The sequence below is a fragment of the Gekko japonicus genome, unplaced genomic scaffold (assembly GCF_001447785.1).
Source record: "Gekko japonicus isolate JY-2015 unplaced genomic scaffold, Gekko_japonicus_V1.1 scaffold2522, whole genome shotgun sequence".
Classification (NCBI taxonomy): domain Eukaryota; kingdom Metazoa; phylum Chordata; class Lepidosauria; order Squamata; family Gekkonidae; genus Gekko; species Gekko japonicus.
The window spans coordinates 66,876-90,870 of record NW_015174347.1 but is presented as its reverse complement, the minus strand read 5'-3'; the positions used below and the strand labels follow the sequence as shown (position 1 = coordinate 90,870).

At 45.3% G+C, this 23,995-nt stretch overlaps 1 protein-coding gene across 1 annotated transcript in view; it reads left to right on the top strand.

Moving 5' to 3' along the window:
* The window catches only part of SMARCA1 (SWI/SNF related, matrix associated, actin dependent regulator of chromatin, subfamily a, member 1), a 140,022-nt gene that overhangs the window by 105,249 nt on the left and 10,778 nt on the right, over nucleotides 1-23,995 (top strand). The window contains exons 21-24 of the mRNA XM_015424304.1: nucleotides 9,765-9,887; nucleotides 15,274-15,406; nucleotides 17,033-17,151; nucleotides 18,764-18,976. Of these exons, the coding sequence (XP_015279790.1) occupies nucleotides 9,765-9,887; nucleotides 15,274-15,406; nucleotides 17,033-17,151; nucleotides 18,764-18,976 (588 nt within the window). The remainder of the gene's footprint in view (nucleotides 1-9,764; nucleotides 9,888-15,273; nucleotides 15,407-17,032; nucleotides 17,152-18,763; nucleotides 18,977-23,995) is intronic.

Below are 23,995 nucleotides of genomic sequence, written 5' to 3'. Positions count from 1 at the left end.
ATTATTTTAGCAAATGGGCATCTAAGCAGCGTGTGTGCAGGCAGAATTTGAAAGGGCAGGTCTGTTAGTATGTTGCAGCAAAACAGAGAGTAGTTCTTGTGACATCTTAAAGACTAGCAAATTTGTATTTTAATGGCCCCGGTCACACGGAGGATTTGCCGCGCTAAAGGCACGAATGTCAGGCGGATTTTTGGGGCGCGATCACACCGCAACATCTGGGAAGCGTAGCGCACCCGCGGCAACATCTGGGAAGCGTAGCGCACCCGTGGCCAACCCATGCCGTTCCTCCGAAGATGCGCAGTAAAAAGGTACCTTGGAAAGTGCACTAGTATCCAGAAAACGCGGGGCTGGGGCAGTCATCTGATCACGGAAGTGCTAGTATCCCGTGGCATCCGGCGCCCGTCCACGTCTCGTTAGAAACCGGATGTTTTTCGTAAGCGCATGCGCACAAACACGTAACTGAAAGCAGTGCTGCTCTGCGGAACTGCGCATGCGCAAAAGTGAAATGCTTGCCGCGCTGCTTCTTTGCCATGCTCCAGCATCACCGTGTGATCACCAGCTAACAGCCTAAGCGCGAAGACTCGGGGGGCCGTGTGATTGGGCGACCGCACTTTATTTTGCTCCGGGGCAAACAGCCCCCCCCCGCATTATCTGGCCCGTGTGACTGGGGCCAACATATATTTTTGTCAAGCAGAGCCCAGTTTTTCAGATTCAAAGGGGGTCAGTGTGAGGAGAGAAGACATGGTTAAGATTTATAAAAATTATGACTGGAACAGCTAGCGCGTGAGAGAGAGAGTTTTCTCCCTCTGATCATAGAACTCCAAGCTGACTAATGAAACTTACTGGTAGTGGTGTCAGGACTGACTAAGTGAAATACTACTAGGCCATAACGTGTATGACATGGTTGAGCTGATGTCCCAGATTTTGTGTGCTGCCATAAGACTTGACCTCAGACAATCCACCGGAAATAGATCCACGCGGGCAGCCCTGTTGGTCTGAAGGAGTAGAACAAAGTTTGAGTCCAGTGGCACCTTTAGGACCAACTGAGTTTCATTCAAGGGATGAGCTTCCATGTGCACACACTCTTGTATCGGAAGAAGTGTGCGTGCACACGAAACCTCATCCCTTGAATAAAACTTGGTTGGTCTTAAAGGTGCCCCTGGACTCAAACTTTGCTCTAATCCATTGAAAAGTCACAGTTGGTGCTATATGCTCAGTTCACGCAGCCTCTGGTCATTTATTTATTTATTTGTCAACATTGTAACACTCACTGGGATTTAAGGTGGATTATACAGAGAAAGTCAACACACTCAATAGTAGGGGTCATTCAGTAAACGATTCAGTAGGATTAGGGTTGTAGAACCAACCAGAAATCTAAAAACAGAACCGAATGAAATAATAAATATTATGCATGGTGTCATGGTTAATGTGTCAGACTAGGATCTGGGAGACCCAGGTCCGAATCCCCACTCGTGCCACGGAAGCTTGCTGGGTGGCCTTGGGCCAGTCACACGTACTCTCAGCCTAACCTACCCCACAGGGTTGTTGTGAGGATGAAATGGAAAAGAGGAGAATGATGTAAGCTGCTTTGGGTCCCTCTTGGGGAGAACGGTGGAATATAAATAAATAAATTGACACACTCTTGCTCACGCCATACACGCTGGGGCACATTGGTGATTAGTTATCATCTGGTTCCGCTTTTGCATGGAAGTCACCAAGGGAAAGATTTTTAAAGAGCTTTTCATCCGATAGTATAGCTTCAGACTTGTCAGGCAGGGCACAGTAAAATGGGCTTTGGTCTCTTTTTTTTGTCTCTGCAAAGTCTGGCACAAGTGCTGATGCTTACCACAGAGTTTTATGATCAGTAATGTTAAAGGTAAAGGCTCCCTTGCTCGAAAGCCAGCTGAGTCCGACTCTAGGGTTGCGGTGCTCATCTCCGTTTCAAAGCCGAAGAGCCAGCGCTGTCCGAAGACGTTTCCGTGATCATGTGGCCGGCATGACTAAACACCAAGGCGCACGGAACGCTGCTACCTTCCCACTGAAGTGGTACCTATTTATCTACTTGCAATTTCTTGCTTTCGAACTGCTAGGTTGGCAGGAGCTGGAACTAGAGACGGGAGCACACTCCATCATGCGGCACCCGGGTCTCGAAATGCTGAACTACTGACCTTCCACAGCCTGCAGTTCAGCGTCTTAACCACTTGAGGCACCACAGCTCAATATGACTGCTAAAAGGAATGAGGTGATGAGCTCAGATGCTGCTACTGATGTCTGGGTTTTCCCCCCCTAAGGATGTTAATACTGACCACTGATTCTGTATCACATTATTCACAGTGCTTTTCACACAAAACAATAGGTCCATGACATCCTGGAGACCTGCAATGTTAGTGCTGTGGTTGAGTGACTCATGATCTGTCTAGAGGGGCTTTGTAAAACATCATCGGTAATTTATAGCCATTTTGAAGCTAATTGAGCTCCTAAGCCTGACTGCTTGTATTTTTTAAAAAAGCCATTTAAATGCCCTGACAGTTTTGAAAAACGTAAATGTTTCGTATTTGTTCCTGGGTGGGAGGCTTTGAGTCCCCATGTATCAAACAGGCGAATTTTGTATCTTCCTGGCTGGGTGCTGCTGGATTCTAGGGTGTTGTGGGGGACTGTCTCATGACGGCCCACAGTGTATTTCTTCCCAATAAAAGCGAGCACCCTGACATCGTGTGCTACAGAAGCCTAGGAAAGGAAATATCTAGCAACTGCTTGAGTCCCACAGAAAGGTGGCTCCCAATATTTTTTTTTGTTTTGGATTGGATTTATACCCCGCCCTTCACTTGGAGTCTCAGAGCGGCTTACAAACTCCTCCCCCTTCCCCTCCCCACAACAGACACCCTGTGAGGTGTGTGGGGCTGAAAGAACTCTGACAGAAACTGCGCTTTTTCAAGGACAGCTGTGCCAGAGCTTGTGACTGACCCAGGGTCACATCAGCCAGATGCAAGTGGAGGAGTGGGGAATCAAACCCGGTTCTCCCAGATTAGAGTCCGCACACTTAACCACTACACCAGACTGGCTCTCTACTCTTCCTCCAAACTGTCCACCTGCTGCCTCCTCATTTAGTTCTACTATAGTTCTACTATTGGGTGTCCTTCATTCCTAATGAGCTGCAGGGTCAAAGCGATATGTCACGCTCAGTCATGTGATTATTTCCCCTGAGGTTTTGGGGTTTTTTTGAAAAAAATCTTTGTTTGCTCTCTGATGCTGCAATTTGGATGGACGCTTGATCGGTGAGGAGTGGGCACAGCTACTTTCCGCAGGGGCATTTCTCATGTCAAAATCTCTCATTCTGAGCTGCTTTTGCTCTAGGGCGGAGGGAAGCTGCAGGTACCCCCTCACAGGGCAGCAAGCCGCTTGGTGGGTGTGGTTTTGATCTGGGAAATGGTTAACAAGGAAAAGGAACGTGTGACCCTCTGTACCACACTTTCCATCTAGACGGACACTTTCTCGCTTAAAAAAAAAAAGCGAGGAAACATTAATGTGCACCATGTATTATTTGACCCTGACCCAATTGGGGGCTTTGAAACGGTTCTTGTGGTGTCCTGCACTCAACGTGTCCAACCACTATCATGGGGTTACGTGAAAACTTCGGAGCAATAGCAGGTGGTATTCAGCAAATGCCATCCCTCACTTCTGGGATTGCTGCTGTCAGGCCATAAATTCATCAGGTCTCTCTGCTTATTTGCAGCTGCTGTTCACCTATTTGCTGCCTGTGGTAGTGAATAATAAGATCTTCTGTACAGAGGGTTAGTTTTAATGGTGCCCTTCCATTTATGGGATGACTCCTTCCTTTTGTGATAGGACTTTTTTGAATCCAGCCCTTGGGATCCAACCATTCTCTTCCAAATACATCCACCTTTTGCTCTGAAAAACAAACAGTTTGCTGCATTTTCAAAGTAAATACAGTTCTAAAGTAGGAGACATGACTCTGTGCTTGGCAAAGAAAAATATGTTTATATGTACTTTCATGTTCAAGCTATAGAGCGAGTTAATTGCATGTTTCTCAACTTTACTTTTGTGACCACCATGTTGTAAGTGGGTACATTCAGTAGCTAATTTATATAATTTACAAGGAAATTACTTTTGTACTTTCTTCAAATACTTTTGGTGCATCAAGCAGTGGTTAGGATTTGTTTCTATCATCCGGTATATAATGCTGCAATTATATTCATGCGGAAGTCAGTGGGGTGTCGCTTCTATAAATCAGCATGGAAGCTAAAGCAAGCCTCATTTCCTCGGTCTTGGGGAAATAACCGACATGAAGACACCACTCAGGTTTTCTTAAAGATGATTGACAGGAAATCTGTTAACTTCACATGCCTGAGGTTGAAATTTTACTATAATTTAAAAATAAAAGCATCGTAGTAGCATCGAATGGGAAACATTACAGTTTATTCTATCACCACAAAAGGTGTAATTTGGAAACCTGAAATGCTTGCTTTGAATAAACCCCCAAAAATTCAATAGTATCTTGTGCTAAAGAATACACAAGCTAGTGATGGTATTTGGCGATAAGAAAGATCCTTCCCCTGCAATTGTTTTGTTTTATACCGCTTCAGTTACATCTTTTCACACGATCTGCAGAGACCGACAAAAGTCATTTGCTTCAGTTACATTGGAGAGGTCCTTCGCAAGGGATATTTTTCCTGTTTTCAGATGTTGCTTATGAGCTTCACAATGCAGTATGAAGGACCCCCTTCCCACTCATCATTTTCTTGGGCAACAGCAGCTATCTGTTAAAAAAGTGAACTTTGGTAACTGATTACATGTAGATCCAGGTGGTCAGCTGTGTTGGTCTGAAGCAGTAGAACAAATTTAGTCCAGTGGCACCTTTAAGACCAACAAAGGTTTATTCAAGGTATGAGCTAGTGAGCCTTGCACACGAAAGCTCATATCTTGATTATATGTAATTACTTGCATGCAATGTTCCCTCTCAGCTGTGGGGTCTTGTGAGCAAAACTTCTACTTTGTGAGCGACTGGCATTAAAGTTGTGAGCGAGCCATTTGGCTACTGCATAAATTAGTTTGCTCTGGAGCCCACCTCCCTGAGCTCAGACAAAAAATGGGTGAGCCAGAGGATAAAAATCTGTGAGCTAGCTCGCACTGACTCAGCTTAGAGGGAACACTGCTTGCATGGTGTTCAGAGCCTCGTTCAGAGTTTGCATTGATGGCTAGAAGGTTCGAGTCCAGTGCCGTGTGATTTGTGTTTTCATAGGGCAGTAGCAAATATAGCTGAAAAAAATCATTTTACACTCAGCGCATCAATATTCCTTAATATTTCTTAATAGGTCCTCGTTTAATTTCACTGTAGCCTATATCTCAAATGGCAGTGGAAACCCTTTTAATTTATTTGGCATTGCATCCTCTGGAGATTCTGTGACAAAGGGCTGAGCTAGACACGATAGCAGCAGATCCGCTTGTTTAAATTCCGCTGCCTCCATCCCGTAGAAAGTGGTGGGCGAGGGGGTGGTGGGGTGTCCGATCTGAAGAGGCAGAAGCGGCACCCGAGTGAGACGTGCAGAGTCCTCTCTTTGGTCCTCCCATAGGTCCCTCCCTGCATCCGCTGTTGCCAAATGCTTCTCTCCCAGGTAGGCTCACTTCTGGAGTTGGAGTTCACCTGAAGAAAAGGGGTGTTAGGGGTGGACTAGGGAGGAAAGCTACAAGGCAGGGGGAAAGTTCTCTGCTCCTCTTGTGTTTGCTTGCTTTGTTTTTAAATTTAGACACCTCCCCCTGCTTTTTGTGTTTTTTAAGTGTTCACGCAGGGCTCTTTTTGTAGCATGAACTCCTTTGCATATTAGGCCACACCCCCCTAATGTAGCCAATCCTCCAAGAGCTTACAGAGCTCTTCTTATAGGAGCTACTGTAAGCTCTTGGAGGATGGGCTGCATTAGGGGGGTGTCGCTTAATATGCAAATGAGTACCTGCTACAAAAAGAACCCTGCTTAAGTGAGATTCTCCCCTCTTGTACTCTCTCCCGAATCAAACCACTGATCTGCTGCTGTCACATCTTTGTCACAGTATTTACATTATTTATCGCATGGCAGAGTTACACACAGGAAGCATATAAGAACCTAAAATATGTAGCCAAGTTGATACAACAGGTATGCAGACTGATTGGGCAATCCCCCTAAATACTAATATCTAGATTTTTAATCCCCTCAGTCGCAGCTGGGGAGAGTTCAAAGAACTCTGTCACATCTCCCTGGAAAGCACAACGCTCACATTCCTGTGACAGGTGGAAAATAGTTTGGCAGGCTGCACCACAATCGCTCAGGTCCTGGTTTTTTTACCCCATTTAAACCACAGGTCTGCACAACTGCCACAGCCTGTTCATCTTCTGTTAGCCATCTTCCATACTTTACATGGCAAGTCAAATCCCGTGGGCCTCTCGCTGGTGTTTATCGGGTTATGAATATCCGGTGGAACTGATTGCATCCATGTTCACAACCATTCATTCCCTAGATCGAATTTTTGTGATTGTAGGATTTGTGTAGATCTTATTGCCGGGTATCAGGGTCTTAGTCTGGATAGGCCTGTGTCAGCCATGTCTTTGTGGACGGGCAACTCTCTGTTTTCAGTGATCTTTCTATATTCACAAAGAAGAGCATCTTGTCTTCAGAGATGTGGGGGGGCGCTGTGGTACAATGTGAGTAGCCAATAAGTCGGAGTGGGTTTAATAAATCCGCTGATAGTTCTCATTGTTGTGTTGAGTTGGGCATCAGGTTTGTGGACATGGGGGCTGTTGAGCCACACTAAAATACCACATTCCGTAGTACTGTATACCAACCCTAAAGCTGAGCATCTCAGTGTTAGAATCATAGAATCATAGAGCTGGAAGGGACCTCTAGGGTCATCTAGTCCAACCCCCTGCACAGTGCAGGGAATTCACGAATACCTCCCCCTCCACATCTGCAGTGACTGCTGTTCCATGCCCAGAAGATGATAAAAAACCTCCAGGATTGCTTCCTGACCGCAAAGTGGCATTCGGCATTTCCCTGGGCATGTAAAAGAGGGCCACAAGAAGGGCCACTGAGGCAATCCTTCATGATCTGCCTAAGTTCACAGGATCAGCATTGCTGTCAGATGGCCATCTAGCCTCTGCTTGAAAACCTCAAAAGAAGGAGAGTCCACCACTAACTGAGGAAGCCTGTTCCACTGAGGAACCGCTTCTCTAACCATCAGGAAGTTCTTCCTAATGTTTAGCCAAAAGCTCTTCTGATTTAATTTCAATTCTAGCTTGCCTCCTCATGGTGCACCCTGGATAACGCTAAAGAGCTAGAACTTCTTGCAGCCAGACAGTCGTAGGATCTCCTAGCTACACTACACACATAGAAACAACCAACCAATCAAACAGTCCTCCTCAGGACTACTTGACAGTATTTACCAATTTTGCAGAGCAGATTAATAAACAGATCCAAGTTTAGATACATGGGTCATGTCAAGTTTGGCCCATAGCATTCAGAGGCATATAACTCTGGCATGTTTCAAGTATGTGTTGAGCCAGAGAGACAGCAAATCTCCCAGGTCTATACAGCGCACAGGTAGTGCAGCCCAAGACCACAGTTGCCTTTGTTTGTTACAAATAGTGGCTCCTCCCCACCCTCCAAGCACCTGTCTCCAAAAGTCTACTCTTGGTCTTGGCTTCTTGTTGCTTCCCAGATGTACAAGCAGGATGTTAATTGTGGTCTTACGTAGCTTGGCTGTTTTGAAATGGCTTCGTCTCCCACTTTCCATCCCATAAACTATGTCTAGCTGGAAGGCACAGCTAGATGAGGGTGTTCCTTGGTTCTATGAGTCCTGTCCGCTGGGTGCTTGGTGAAGTCTGAGATCATGGGTTGGATCCCAGAAAGACTCTTGAGTGGAAGGAAAGTAACTTCCTGCGGCGTATTGCAAATGCTCGTGCAAGACCAGACAGATGGGTTGGTGTAGCGCTGTAAGGGAGAGGGTCTGTAATCGTGGATGCTTCCACTTTCACGTGAGGTAGTGTCACCTTTTGAACAAGAAGGGAGACTCTTTGGTGTTTAGTTTCACTTGCCTTGCACAGCCAGAACTGCAAGGTGTCTTCCACAAGTATTCTACAGTAGAATTCTGAGGCAAGTTCAAGGTTTTGGTGTTGACCTTTAAGGCCTTGAGCAGTCAGGGACCAAGGTGTATGCAGGACCATCTCCTCTGGTATGTCTCCGGGAGAGGGCTACGCTCTTTGGAGAGCAATCGACTGGTGGTCCCCGGCCCAAAAGATGTCTGGCTGTCCTCGACCAGGGCCAGGACTTTTCCAGTCCTGGCCCCGACCTGGTGGAACTCTCTGCCAAATACCATCAGGGCCCTGCGGGATCTCATGAAATTCCGCAGGACCTTTAAGGCAGAGATGCTCCACCAGGCGTCTGGTTGAGGACAGCAACGGTTTTCATTCTAGCCGGCACCCTCTTCTGCTTTCCAGATCAGTCGTCCTTTTTCCTCCCCTGCCCACAAGGTCCAGAATGGGAAGTGATTTCAGTTCGCCACCTGGAGTTTTATCCAGTCCAGTTGCCTTTATTGGCATGTAACCCTTGCAAACCCATATACAACAAAAACAACAACAACCACAGCATAGAATAATATCTGCAAAATACAGAAACAAGGAATTACCAAGTAAGTATACCCATCAATTAAATAAAGGGCGAATAGAAATGGCACCAAAAAGAAATTTAGCAACAGTTTCCGTTATCTCAAAGTTTGGATTATCAAGAAGAATAAGGATCTTTAGGCAATCAGTATATTCTTCTAGTTGAGCCAAAGTAAAATTTAGACATTTGTGCATGGGCAACATCTGTCAGAAAAGGGCACACCCTGAAAGTGGCCAGATAATGAGGCCAAAGGTAATACATTGAATCTCGCCAAAGAGAGGGCTCTACGGAGTTTGGGGGTGTGGAGTTGGTACAGGTAAGAGGCAGCTTGGCCGGAGTTTTATCTTTATTTATTGGTGATGTTGTATTTTAATTGTAGAGTTTTTATGTTTTTATTTATTGTTGTCTATTGCCCAGAGCCCTGCAGTCACGAGGATGGGTGATTCAAAAATCTTAATGATGATGATGATGATGATAAAAAGTCAGAGGACTTAAATCAGTGCATGCTTGTTTCTAGTCATTAAAGGTGTCGAAGAGGGTTAGAAATATTGAACAAACTTGAAAGCATTATAAAATTACATTGAAAAGTTCTTTTAAGTACCATATAACTGCAGTATCAAGTTCATTCCATTCTGGATAAAAATGGGCATAAAAGTTAATGCCTGTTTCACGGTGTAATCGTCGGAGCATATACAGACCTCTCTGGCTCTCTTTTCCTTGGTGTCCTGGAGGGCTTTTCTGGCTTAAAGAAATCCTCTTGGGGTGTATCAGTTACTTACTGGCCCCCGTTACTGTTATATTTCACTGGAACAAGAGCCTCTAAGCCATGGAAGAACAAATGTAGATGGATGAATTATGATGTGCTTTGTTCACCTTGCCTGAAGAACTTTCGGAGGATTGTAAACACCACAAAAAGAAATGTTTCTCTGCAAGCATCCCAGTAGCAGTGAAACACCCTCCTTCTCTAACAAATACTCAGTAGATGTGAAATGTATCAGTCCTGCCTGACTTGCGTTTCTGGAAAAAGCTGTAAAGGGAGATGGATTGGAGTGTTTATTGAACCCCTTAATAGCATTGGTCTTTTACTATTCATTCATTCTTGCGGCTGATTTTTAGGTCCCCAGGAATCCTGACCTCCCAAATGCAGCTCAGGTGCAGAAGGAGGAACAGCGGAAGATTGATGAGTCTGCTCCTCTCTCTTCAGAAGAGGCTGAAGAAAAAGAAAAACTCCTCACACAGGTTAAGTGTTTTGAAATTTCACATTTTACAAAAGGAGAAGTAATTGTCAGCACATCAGCTTGCTGTGCGACCAGGTGGAATATGATGATGAAGACTGATAACAGCCCCAGGTGGTCAAGGGGTCAGGTGACATGGTACCTGTGGAAAAAGCTACACATACCATCATCTGATCACATAAATCATCCCTTTATCACATCGATTTAGAGGTCCCCAGCTTCTAGGACCTCTGTTGTGAACTTCTTTAGCGGAGGCTGGGAAAATTGCCTTTGGCTTTCCTCATTCAGAAGTGGAGCTTTTGAGCCGCCGTACCTCCTGAGGCTTGTTTTCAAGTTAAAAGTAAGGGCCCTTGTAGAGAGAAGTTAAAACTGGCAAGATTCAAGTTGAATCTCAAGCCCCTGGAGGATTCCCTTATAATGAAGGTGATGCGGCTTCTCTCAGAACGCACCGCCTTCCTCTCTCCTTGTCTCTGGCTACTTGACTAATCTTTCTTGGATTATCCTCTCACGTAGATCACAGTGGGTCCGGGCACACCACATCAGTATTCCTTCTTTAACCATCTGCTATCCACTTTGAATAAAACAGAACCTTCATTTCAAAGCTATGCTTTTATTGTGTGGTAAGCTTCGGCGTATGCATTTGATTTGTCCTGTCGAAATCGATATGATTGTTTTTTGTGAGTAAAACAAGCCGAATGCGACACGTTGAAGAACATTTGTAACTCATGTGGCCTTTTTAATACTGTAAGGAGAGAAGTATAGAGGGCTTTCCCCCTTATGTTCTGTGTAATGTGTTTCTGAAGGAAGCATGCACGTTCTTGAGCGGTGTACAAAATCGGCTGAATTAGTGATTGTCCTTTGAAAATGTAAATTGCCCGTGTTGATTGAAGCGAATCTTCACGTGAAATTACAATAGCAGACATCCTTCTTAACCTCTTTGCAAACAGGTCGGAAATCTTTAATACCACTGTTAATATTGAACAACAGGTATACCAAAATTTTTGGAAATATTTTTTTCTCCCCAGTGTTCTGTACAGAGATGACTATGAAAGTCAACCCAGTTTGCTTCTAATCCACCTACTCCTTAGTTGATTGAAAATGGTTTTATCACTCATGTTTGGCAACAGTGAGTGGATTAATGTAGTCTTGTGAAATAAATAGAAACAGAGTCTATCGGAATTTGAAACACAAGACTGCATTTAACAGTCTTGAACTAAACAAGAAGGACCAAAAATAGAACGGGAGTCTTTCCGCTTCTATTGGTACCACACTTAGAGGTTAGTGAGACATTCCTTATCATTAAATTATCATCAAATTGTGCAGAACTATTTGCTAGCCAAACGTACATCATAGCTGAGCAGCTGAAGGGGTTCCTGAGTGGCTCCTCCATCCTGGATCTATTCCCCATCCAGCTTTCGCCCTGGCCATGGGACGGAGACTACGCTGGTCGCCCTCACGGACAACCTCCAGAGGCATCTGGATTGGGGCGAGTCGGCGCTGTTAGTGCTACTCGATCTAATGGCAGCATTCAACATGGTCAGTTATGATCTTTTGACCCATTGCCCCATACGGGGGACTGCTTTGCAGTGGCTGTCCTCCTTTCTCCATGGTTGGGGACAGAGGGTGGTGCTGGGGGAGAGGGTATCTCCGTGTTACCCTCTGGTATGCAGCGTCCTGCAAGGGGCGATCCTCTCCCTGATGTTATTCAACATCTATATGCGCCCCCTCGCCCAGTTACTCTGGGAGTTTGGGCTGCTCTGTCATCAGTTGCAACAGAGCTGGCGGAAATTGAATCCAGCGAAGATGGAGGTCTTGTACCTGAGTCGTGGCGGGATAGGATTGGGAATCCAACTTCCGGCCCTTGGTGGGGCCCAATGGTGAGGAGTTTTGGGGTGATTTTGGATGCCTCCCTTTCTGTGGTTCCCCAGGTCACCAATGTTGCCAGATCAGCCTTTTACCATCTTTGGTTGATCTGGCAGCTGGTTCCTTATCTCTCCCCCCCATGACCACGTGACAGTGATCCATGCAACGGTCACTTCCAGGTTAGATTACTGCAACTTGCTCTACGTGGGCGTACCCCTGAGTCTGACCCGGAAGCTTCTGCTTCTGCAAACTACAGTGGTACGCCGACTGACAGGGTCATCTATGTGGACATACTTTCAGCCAGTGCTGCGCCTGTTGCATTGGCTGCCTTTCCCAGTTGAGTACCAGGTCAGATTCAAGGTTATGCTATTAACCTTCAAGGCCCTATGTGGCCAGGGACCAGCATACCTATGGGACCGTCTCTCCCTATATGTGCCCCAAAGAGCCTTGTGTTCTTCTGAGCAGTACTGCCTAGCAGTCCCCGGCCTGAGGGACGTCTGACTTGCCTCGACTAGAGCCACGGTCTTTTCAGCCCTGGCCCCTCCCTGGTGGAACATGCTCCCGGTTGAGATCAGGGCTCTGTGGGATTTATTAGTTCTGCAGGGCCTGTAAAACAGAGCTGTTCCACCAGGTTTTTAGCGGAGGTGGCAGATGTCCAAATGACACTGGCCTTCCCTGCTCAACTCGATCAGTCTGTTCAGTCCACCTCACTTGCCTTAGGGTACTGCCTACACCAACTTGACACCAGTACCAACTGACCCTGGCTACTCTGATAGACATGCGCCCTCCCTGTCATTGTTGCAGTACGCGCTGTAGTTAGGAATTGTTAAACTGCCATCAGGGATTATTTTAAGTGATTTATTTAGATGGAATGTTGATGTTTTATGAATGACTGTTTATTGTTCTCTCGTATGTTGTGAGCCACCCTGAGCCCGCTTGCGGGGTAGAGCAGGACATAAACCGAATTAAATACATAAATATCGGAACAACTGCAGCAATGGGTCCTTTACAAAAATGTATAGCAAAACAAGCATTGATCACCTGGCGGAATATCACACGGCGTAAAAGATGTAGTACTGGTTGGGATTCTCTGCTCTCTGGGAACTGTGCATCCTTCTTTGGTTTTTCAAGAGGTGCTTTGGCAAACTTGATATAAACACAGAACGACACATCTGTTTCAAAAATTTCTGCATGTATCAAAGACAAGAAAATGAACTTTTGCGCTCTCTCTCTCTCTCTCTCTCTCTCTCTCTCTCTCTCTCTCTCTCTCTCAAGTAATGTAATTACTTTGGCTCTTAAACCGTTGGGCCTGCTCCCCCCTCCCCCTTGGAGATCTGGGGTACCTGAGGGGAGACAGTTCCTTAGCAGACGGAGCTTTTGTTTACCTCCTTCCCATCAGCTATGATATGATTGGGTTGTCTGACCCCTGGAAAACCCTCTCAACTCAACATGGCCCTCCCCCCTTTGCCCTTTCTTGGCCCGCCACCCTCTTCGGCCTTGGGTGAGGCTGGGACCCGGCTGTAGGCTGCCACCTGGCAGGTTAGGTCCATACCAGTGTTCCCTCTAAGCTGAGTTAGTGTGAGCTAGCTCACAGTTTTCTAGCCTCTGGCTCACATATTTTTGTCTTTGCTCAGGAAGGATGGCTCCAGAACAAACTAATTTATGCAGTAGCCAAATCGCTCGCTCACAACTTCAATGGCAGTAGGTCACAAAATAGAATTTTAGCTCACTAAACTCCACAGCTTAGAGGGAACAATGGACCTGCCTGATTCCTCCTCTTGTTATCAGGGGGAGAGTCAGGTAAGTCCTTTAAAGGATCCCAGTGCTGATGTCAGTGCCTCCCTCCTCCCAGAGTAGCCGCAAGTTGCATGGGGTTAGAGCCGGTGGCCCCTAACAGATGGGCGGACTGGCACCGTCCTTGCATGTGTTCGTTTGAGCCCATCTGTCAGCAACCGGGGCTGCCAGCAGTTCTCACTTAACATGAGGCCCAGTCAGTTCGCAGGTGACAAGTGCTTTCTCTGTCTTTGCCACTTCCTGTGTGAAGTAGTGGTGCTACCCAGACTACTTCAGCTGGCACAGGGGATGTGGAGCATTCTTTTAGTTCATGTACCTGCTCTCTCCGTGCCTGCTGTCCTGATGGGTGTCAGGATCGACAGCAAGCAGGTCCAAACACACACTTCAGGAAACGTTACGCTTTATTGGCATACTGGTCTGTTGTCACTGCTACAGGTACATTGTTAGGAATATCGATTAGCGTACAGGACTCGCTACATATACTTTGATGCTTCAACTAGCTAAGCAAATGAACTTCAAGCACTCGCGCGGGAACACTCCCGGCGGGACATTACATCATGAACGGGAGACTCTCCCCACCCCCTGAGAGCAGAAATATTCACACCGATATTGGAACTCAAGCCCTCCCTTCTCGTCAAGGTTGCGCTGATAGCGCTGTCTGGCTGAGCCAGTTCTCACGGATGAAAGCGAGCCTCCCTTAAGTTGTCCACAGCAGCAAAGCAAAGCAAGCATGCGCAAGGGTCGGGGATGAGTGTAAACAAAGAAAGCATGGCAGCTAGCTGAAATGGGCCCTTCTAGGCCAAGATGCCACCTAAAAGTGGAGCCTGCCCTGGGAAGTGCTGCAGTTAACTAAAAGTGTCCAGTTTTCACTTGCAAATCGTGAAAAGTAGAATTTCGGGGGATCCATATTTGATTGCCCTGACCTGGATCACCCAGACTAGCCCAATCTCGTCAGATCTCAGAAGCTAAGCAGGGTCGGCCTTGATTAGTATTTGGAAGGGAGACCGCCAAGAAAGCCCAAGGTTGCTACACAGAGGCAGACAATGGCCAACCACCTCTGAACGTCTCTTCCCTTGAAAATCCTACAGGGTTGCCATAAATCACCTGTGACTTGATGCCCCACCCCTCCCCAAATTGCTGATCTTTCATATACATCACACATTTTAGTTTGCAATTTTTGCAGCAGCCTGTAGAAGTTTTCTGCATCAAAACCCCAGTAGGAGGAAAGGTGTTTGGCTCAGTCTTCTTCCCGTCCAGGTGTTCATTTCATTCTCCATTTGCTTTGCAAGTATTCAAACTGGAATGTTATTGCGTTTTATCCCAGAATGCTCAGGAGACTGCCAGTGACATCTGCGCAAGAGCCCTCAAGCTCTTGCCGCTTTATTTCTTGCGCCGTGTGTTTGGTCAAGTGTGATATAAGTGAAAGTCCGTTAAGGTCTGGCTTGAACTTTTGTTTGTTTGGAGAAACGCTGTTTCCAAGCACGAATAAAAAGTTCCTCTCTCTGATGCACGAGGAGCTGCGTGCAAAAATAACTCACTTGAGTTTTTACGACCAGGTAATAAACCCTGGATAATAGATGTTTATGGAAACCCTGCAAGATCATTAACCCTGGTAATTATTATGTGACACCGTACTGAAGCATTAAGGAGCAAATCCATGAGTATCCTTCTAAGACACAAGATCCACCGGAACGTTTCCTCCTGTGCCTAATGGCAGCCTCTCGCTTTTACAGGGCTTTACAAACTGGAACAAAAGAGACTTCAACCAGTTTATTAAAGCTAATGAAAAATATGGACGTGACGACATCGATAACATTGCCCGCGAGGTGGAAGGAAAGTCACCCGAGGAAGTCATTGAGTATTCAGGTCTGTCTAATGTATCTTGAACAGATCAGAGCTACTTCCAGTAAGGCTGGTTTTTTTTTGGTTATGTTATCTCTGAATTGTGTGAAAGAAGGGAAATGCCGAAGTATTTGCCGTGTAGGAAGACCGTAATGTCCTGCATGGAGAGATTTAAGAGCTGCGAGGGGATTATGCTGAGAAAGCTACTCTGTAACCCTTCAGCCATTACCATTCGGCACTCTCTGGTTTTCAGATCATGACATGCTTCGTTTGACACTGCCACGGAGGGCGAGGCAGGCGGGGAGGGCGAGAGGCTCCATTTTTATTCTTCCCTTCTCCTGACAGTGCTCTAGAGCTGGTACTGATCCTGTTGCCCGACGGGGAATTATTTTTTAAATGGAGTCCCAAATGCGTTTTCCGATGTCAATAAGCGCAGTCCTGCCCGTGCAGAATAGACAGATTCTAGCAAGCATGTGCTATTTGCAGGGAGGGAATGGCCCATCTGTCAGGTTGCGGCCAGTTCTGGTAAAGAACACACACAATTTAATAGTGTGCCGCTGAACGCCAGTTGCTGGGAGGAAGCAGTGGGGAAAAGCCATTGCTTTCCTGCCCTTCTCGTGGGCTTCCCTCAAGACGATGGGTCGGGCCACTCAACGTGAACAGGATGCCGAGCTAGACGGACCATCAGTCCGATCCAGTAGGGCTCTTGTGTCCGTTCACAGGACACCTGGGCGTCTGCTGTTTATCAGAGGGGGCTCCAGCCTGACCCATAGATCTCCCCCTCCCGGCTTGTAATGCCACAGTACTGAAGCATTGGCAAGAAGGGAACAAAGCGATGAGCCAGTGCAGCTGTGCTCTGAGAAGGCGTAGCATGTCTGTATGTGTGTGAATAAATTAGACCTTACAGGGGGGTTGGGCTTTAAAACATTTTTTAAAATGAAAATTGGTTTCATGAGGCTGTCTGCAATGGAGAGCGGGAAGAGCAAAGTTGCGGTAAAGGGCTGTTTTTCCTCTCCGGCATTTAGTGCCTGACATTGACTGCCTTATCTACTGTTCTCATAATGGGATATGTTTGTGTACCCATTTGATTCATAAGCAGAGAAACAGATCTATGCGTGTTGTGATTTTTTATCAGAAAACACCTTGCAGGGAAAGAGTTAAGCACCTTCCCACTAGCTCTGTGATTAAACTGGCAGCTTCCAGTGTGTGTGCATTTGGTGGGGAGGTGTTAAGAGGCTTTTTACACGCATCTCCCACAAAGTTTGGTCCGAAGTGTGAGCAACTGGCTATTTTATGCTAGTGCATCTTCAAAAGAGTTTAAAGGCATTCAGAGGAATATATCTGGAATCCTCCCTCTGCAGGAAAGTAATTTCATATATTTCCATAAAAGTGTATGAGAGATGTGTTTTGGTTTCTTTTTCAAGTGCCTTAAGGGGTCTCAGAGATCTGTAGGAATTTGCTACAAAAAAGCACCTCAGTACATTTTAAGAGAGAGTTTAAGTTCTGTAAGCGTGTAGGTATAATAATGTATATTGTGATTAAGTAACTTGACAAAAAGAAACACTTTAAATTATGTATTTATAGTAATAAATCATTTTTTAAAAAATTACAAACATTCAAAGATTTCTTTTTTGTGCTTGACACTTTCAGCTGTTTTTTGGGAACGCTGTAATGAACTTCAGGACATTGAGAGGATCATGGCACAGATTGAACGAGGGGAAGCCAGAATACAGAGGAGGATTAGCATCAAGAAAGCCCTGGATGTCAAAGTAATTCTTCTACAAATTAGTATTTCTCCTGATTAATTTTGTCCCTGACAAATCAGCATGTTCTGCACTGATAAAACGCTCTTGGTCCCTATATTAATTTTGTACAACAAAGCTCATGCTAGTTCAGTGATGGGTGTCCTTTTCATGACAAATGGTTTAGCATCATAAAAATATATGGATTGAAATACCCAATGTAAACACTGTAGCAATGCTCCCTCTAAGCTGTGGAGTCTTGTGAGCAAAAATTCTACTTTGTGAGCTCCTGGCATTAAAGTTGTGAGTGATTTGGCTGCTGCATAAACTAGTTTGCTCTGGAGCCCTCCTTCCTGAGCTAAGAAAAAAAATCTGTGAGCCGGCGGCTAAAAAACTGTGAGCTAGCTCACACTAACTCAGCTTAGAGGGAACACTGCCAGTAACCCCTTTCCACTACGTTAGTTTTAGAGGGTAACCATGTTGATCTGTAGGGGAACAACTTGATTTGAGTCCAGTAGCACCTTAGATTTTTGGGTGTGAGGTTTTGAGAGCGAAAGCTCCCTTTGTAACAAGGGAGCTTGGACTCTCAGAAGCTGATGCCACGAAAATAAGAACATAAGAGAAGTCAATTTTGGATCTGGCCACTGGCCCATCCAGTCCAACACTCCGTCACACAGTGGCCAAAAATACCAGGTGCCTTCAGGAGGTCCAGCAGTGGGGCCAGGACACTAGAAGCCTTCCACTGTTGACCTCCCCAGCACCAAGAATACAGAGCATCACTGGCCCCAGAGTCCCTATCCATACCTTGTGGCTAATAGCCACCGATGGACCTCTGCTCCATATGCTTATCTAATTCCCTCTTGAAGCTGTCCATGCTTGTAGCCGCCACCACCTCCTGTGGCAGTGAATTCCATGTGTTAATCACTCTTTGGGTGAAGAAGGACTTCCTTTTATCTGTTCTAACCTGACCGCTCAGCAATTTCATGGAGTGCCCACGAGTTCTTGTATTGTGAGAAAGGGAGAAAAGTACCTCTTTTTCTACCTGCTCTGTCCCATGCATAATATTATAAACCTCAATCATGTCACCCCTCAGCCGTCGTTTCTCCAAGCTAAAAGCCCCAAGTGCTTTAACCTTTCTTCATAGGGAAAGTGTTTCATCCCTTTTATCATTCTAGTTGCCCTTTTCTGTACTTTTCCTAACACTACAATATCCTTTTTAAGGTGTCTCTAAGTTGCTACTGGACTTGAATCTAGTTGTTCCCTTTTCACTAAGTAAAGGGTTGGATCCAACCAGCTTTTCAGCTGGTGGAAAGGGGAAGAGGGTTCCTTTGACTACCAAGAATGCTATGGTGGGAATCGTAGGACCTGCAAGGACAAAAGGTGTGTGGCACAGGGGCCGAAATAAGGGGGGTAATTAGGCTACATAGTGTTAAAAGCCTGGCTGGATCCAACACAAGGAGTTTTCCTCTGAATCCCATTATTATTGTTACACCAATAGAAAGATCTGAACATTGACTTGAATTAATGGCTCGTTTGGGAGATGATTTAATATCTGCTTATGTTAGTGCAATCTCATGGTTGTCGAATTACACACAACATACATTTCTAGTAATTCCTTATTGTTTTTATTTAATTTCAGATTGCAAGATATAAAGCCCCTTTCCATCAGTTGCGTATTCAGTATGGCACAAACAAAGGCAAAAACTACACAGAAGAAGAAGACAGGTTCTTGATATGCATGTTACATAAAATGGGCTTCGATAAAGAAAACGTGTATGAAGAACTAAGGCAGTGTGTGCGCAACGCCCCTCAATTCAGATTTGACTGGTTTATCAAGTCTAGAACAGCAATGGTAGGTGATGGTTTATGTTTGAGCAGGGTTAGGTTTTGCGTGCTTATTTTTTCGAGGTTTAGGTCTTATATTCTGTTAGGTTATACTTTTTTGTACTGATTTATGTTTATATTATAGTTTGAATGGGTTATTAATCATGCATTATGCTTTTATCCTTGTGTATTCCCCCCCCCTCAAAAGGCATTGTAATAGTATTCAAGTAGATAAAGCAGTTTTGTGTTGTGTCGCTCTTCCACAACATTAAAATGTGTGGAATAAATCGGCCTGAGAGTGAGAGCATTGATGGTATTTCTGTAGCCTAAGCACACCTCTTGATGGGAGGGGTTTGCAAGTGTCTGGCATCTTTAGTCCCCAATTCCACTATAAAACTGGATTATTAGGCTCTGTACAGGTTCTTTGGCCCCCAGGCCCCCATAGCCAGTTGATATGGCTACCCATAGGATGGGCTGTGGGTTGGATGTGCTCCAGATTTTCTCTTTTGTTCAGGTTGTTCAAGAGGGACCACATCAGAGCATCTTATGTGACCAAGATCACCTTTCCTAGTCTTAGAATGGCTTAAACTTCTTTGAGGTGTCAAACCAAGCCTTCAGCTAGCCTGGGCAGCCGCGAGGCACAAATACCAATGGCTGCCCATTTTTGTATTTGGGAAGCCTTAGTCCCTGAGGACCTACCACACTACATTCTTTTCTCCCCTTTGTATCCAGAACTCTGAAACAAATTCATTGCAGAAATTTAAAAAGGCCGTTCCCCCCCCCCCCCATGGTGCAAAACTATCCATCCCTCTTTCCAAAGTGGATTCATATGTCTCTTATAGAGTAGCACAGTTCACCCTGGCAGCTAAGAAGATTTGGGTTCGAGCTGCACTTAAGGTTTGAGATTCCTTCACCAGTATGCAAAGAAAGGGCTAATCTGTTAGATGTTCTTATTATACCTTTTTTTTTGTTCTTTGTTCATGTTTTACTTGCATGTTTCATCTGTTCAGTTATGATGGTTTTTGGCCACATACAATAAACACACTTCCTGTTTTTGGTGGGAGTTCCTGGGGCCTTCTTGGCAACGTGGCTAAAGTGGATTGTCAGAACTCAGCTCTGGCTCTAAAAGCTCTAAGCAGCTGTATCGGTCCATGCAAAATCCAGAAAAAACTCAAGGTCGTGTAATACCTTTTCTTGTGGCCATCCCAAAACATAGTGCAACCTTTTGAGTTCTGTAGAGCCCTGCATCAGGCAGATGTTACAAAAATTAAAAGATGGATGAAACAAGGAAAATCTCCCAGGTCCAGATCTTAAGATCCTGTCATGGCAGCCTTTCATATTGGAGTCTGGCAGGCTGGCAGATTACTGTTGGTGTTAGATTCCAGCACTTGCATTCTGGGAAGAAAACAAACAACAGAGGGTGATCTCATTTGGAAAAACAGAGCCCAAAAAAGGTCCAGATGTCTCTCTGAACCCCATGTAAGAATCACAAAGAGAGTCAGTACAAACACTGAATATAGCTCTCAGATGTTTTTGCATGTTCACTCATTAAAATGAAACAACCAAAGCTGGTATTGATAGCCATCTTTCCAAATTAGCGAATGCCTAGAACACATGAGGCTTCCTTATACTGAGTCAGACCATCAATGTTAGTATTATCCAGCAGCAGCTCTCCAGGGTCTCAGGCAGAGGTCTTTCCCATCACCTACTGTCTGGATTTCTCAGCTGGAGATGCTGGGGATTGAACCTGGGACTTTCTGCATGCCAAGTAGATGCTCTACGACTGAGCCACGGCCCCTCCCTGTAGTTGTATTCCTAGAAATTTTTACAAAACATACTATGGGAGGAAAATCTTTGGGCATTTAGGGTTTTCTTTTAAAAAAAATGTTTGCAACAGAATAGAAGTCCTTTTAAAACATCAGTGGAGAAGGAGCACAAGTCTAGGGATATCCAAAGCTTGTAACAACAAACTTGTTGCTTCACCAGAATGTAGTCTTTCACTGGTGCATCCCTGGGAGTCTAGCTTTTGTAGTGATATTGCACTTTGTAACTGAAGGGAGCGTTGCTTACCTTTCCCAGACCTCATTTCATATAGAGGGTCTTGCAAGAAAATATGAAAGAAAAGACCCCTAGTAAAAAAGACTTATAATAATTAATTCAGAAAGGAGTAGGCATTTTAATATCCAAAGTTTTATTTAAACCTGGAGAGAAGATCTCTGATAAAACTTGGGTCGCCCCCCCCCCCAATATTTTATTTAGAAAATTCTCATTGCTTCCTGTTGGCCACTAGATGTCTCTCCAGTTCTGTGTAAACAAGCCGGTTTTCCTCCATGTTCATTTTCCCCATGCGTTTATTTGGAAATCAGAAAACAAATATAGTTCTCCTGTATATGGCTTACCCAATAAGAGCTTATAAGTGGCCTGATGGTCTCTAAGATTCTGATTTTCCTGCACCAGGTTCCATACTTCGCAGACCCTGTTTAGGTGTTACGTTGTGGTAACTGCTGCTCTTCTTTGTGACTGTGATGAAAATGGGGAGCACCGCTGAATCAGAAACCGGTTCTCCTCAAGGCATGCTGTGTGCCTGTTCTCAGAATGGTCTCTCTTTGGGTCCATTGAACTGTGGTGTGGGTGGGGATTCTGTCTGCCCTGCCCTCTTGGTTGTGTCAGCTATGCTGCCATAGTGTCTAGTGGGGGAGGTGGTTGATTTCTGTCTCCTCTCAGGTTTGGTATTTTAGGTTTCGGTTCTCTGGGAGTGAACTATCGCTACTTGACCTTGGTATCTGCTGCTCTGCTTCCCCTGGGAATGTGTGTTGGTAAATGTGGGGCGCATTAAGGCCTTTCCTCTGATTGGATCCGTCCATCAGGAGTCCCTGCTTTGAACCTGGTATAATTGGCCCTTTCCCGCTTTGGCTCTCAGTTCTGACACTATATGTGTATAGATGACTTGGCTTTACTGGATCAATAAACTGAAACTTATTTGAAGGTCTGTTGTTGTTTCCTGATTGCTGCAAGACCTCTGACAGGTTGCAGTACTCATTTTTGTGGCTTAGCCCATGACAGCGGGGAACAGCATTGCCTTTTAAACTCTGTAAAATAACACAGATGCACCTTGCAGGCACAGAAGATGTACTTATACCCATGAACATGTGCAGTGTCCCATTGGACTGTTGGGCTGTTACTTTAACTGGCAGCAGTTCTCTAAGACCCCAGTCAGAGAGAGATGTTTCCCAGCCTCTTTCCTCCGAACATTCGTGCCTTCCTCTCTTGCTCCATACATTACCCTGTTAGTACAAACTACTTCCAATACTGAAGCATGTGATCAGATTGGGGGGGGCTTGTTATGCATGACTGTTCCCATAGTCGTTTCATTAGCGAGATCTGAATGGGAAGGAACTCGGACGTCTTCTTACAAAGTATGATGTTTCAAGCTCAGGATTAGGGGTGTGCAAAAAATAAAATAAAATCCGGCCCGATTCGGATTCAACCGAATTGGGCAGAATCAATTTCAGCCGGCATAAAGACTCGTGCATGTCAATTTCGGCAGTACCAGCCCATTCAGGAGTCTTTCCCGAATGTCAGTTTCAGCCCCATTATATCCTATGGGCCATTGAAGTCAATGGTGAAAATATAGGGTATATTCTGGGGGCCGGAGGGGAGGGGGTTTGAGGGAGAGGCTCCAAACTCACACGGTAGCTGCTGGAGCCTCTCCCCAAGATACCAACCAAGTTTGAAGAACATTGGACCAGGGGGTCCAATTCTATGGACCCCCAAACAGGTTGCCCCTATCCCTTCCATTGTTCTCTAGGGTGGGAAAAAAGTACACAGTTGGTACACAGGTCAAGCAGATGCACTCTCGCCCATAAACATCATGGCAGCATAGCTGACAACAATGAAGATACCAGACCTCTGAGAGAAGGCCGTTTCAGAGATACGGGGCTATCATGGGAAAAGTCACCGTTCCTGGTGACCACCCTTCTTGTTTCCATTGGTGGGGATACCCAGGAAGGATCTCTGAAGAAGTGAATGGGAAGGTTCATATCAGAAGAGTTTGTTCTTCAGGTATCCTGGGCCTGGGCTGTTTATGCGTTAAAGGTCATAGCTTGCCCAACTGTGCAAGTGGAAGCTAGAAAATACTGCATGTTGGACAGAAGATATTTGTCCTTCCTCACCTGCATTGATACAAAGGTGTATTGTAAAGGGCTGGTTGACTTGCTGTCATGTAATGTACTTCAGATAATTCTTGAATCAGTGACTCAGACTGCAGTTGGCACTAGCAGGAGATCACCTGCTCTGAAAACTTGCACCTCAGAACCATGTGGGAGTTGGTGTCATAGTCTGTGCTCCTCATAAATCCCTTTCCTGAGGCAGAACGCTCAGTTCCGTAGAAGAACCAGCAGAGATTATAGATGGTTCTGCTACGCATACTGCAGCAATGCTACCAGTGACATCAGTAACCTTCAGTAAATCACGAACTCTTCGAGCGGCTGCAAAGTTTCTGTGATCACAAGCACTGCAGATGTTGCTGTGCCAGGAAGGCAAGGCGAGGCCTCCTGAATCCTTCAGTATTCTAAGGATTGGAGACATCTGTGTTCATTCACGTGCTAGGCTGTGTATAGGATAAAGAGATGGTATGCTACATCTCTTTAATGCAAATTCTGTGTGCTTCCAAGGTGTATGTCCCCCGCCATCCTGAAATCTAATGCATGATTTAGTTGTTCATTCTGCTTACAACTTTAAGGCCAAATCTGATCATCCTTTTAGTTCTGCCATTCTCAAGTAAGGAAGGAAGTCTGATACGGGTTATTAACTGACTAGAAGGCAACCCATCTGCACCGTTCCGATAGTGCTCACATCTCTCCATCCAGGGAACAAACACAACCTAAAGTACAAGGCACAGAAAACCGTTGGCAGGTTCTGCGTGTTTGCAGATGTCTTAAAGAACATAGAAGAAGAAGAAGAAGAAGAAGAAGAAGAAGAAGAAGAAGAAGAAGAAGAAGAAGAAGAAGAAGAAGAAGAAGAAGAAGAAGAAGAAGAAGAAGAGGAG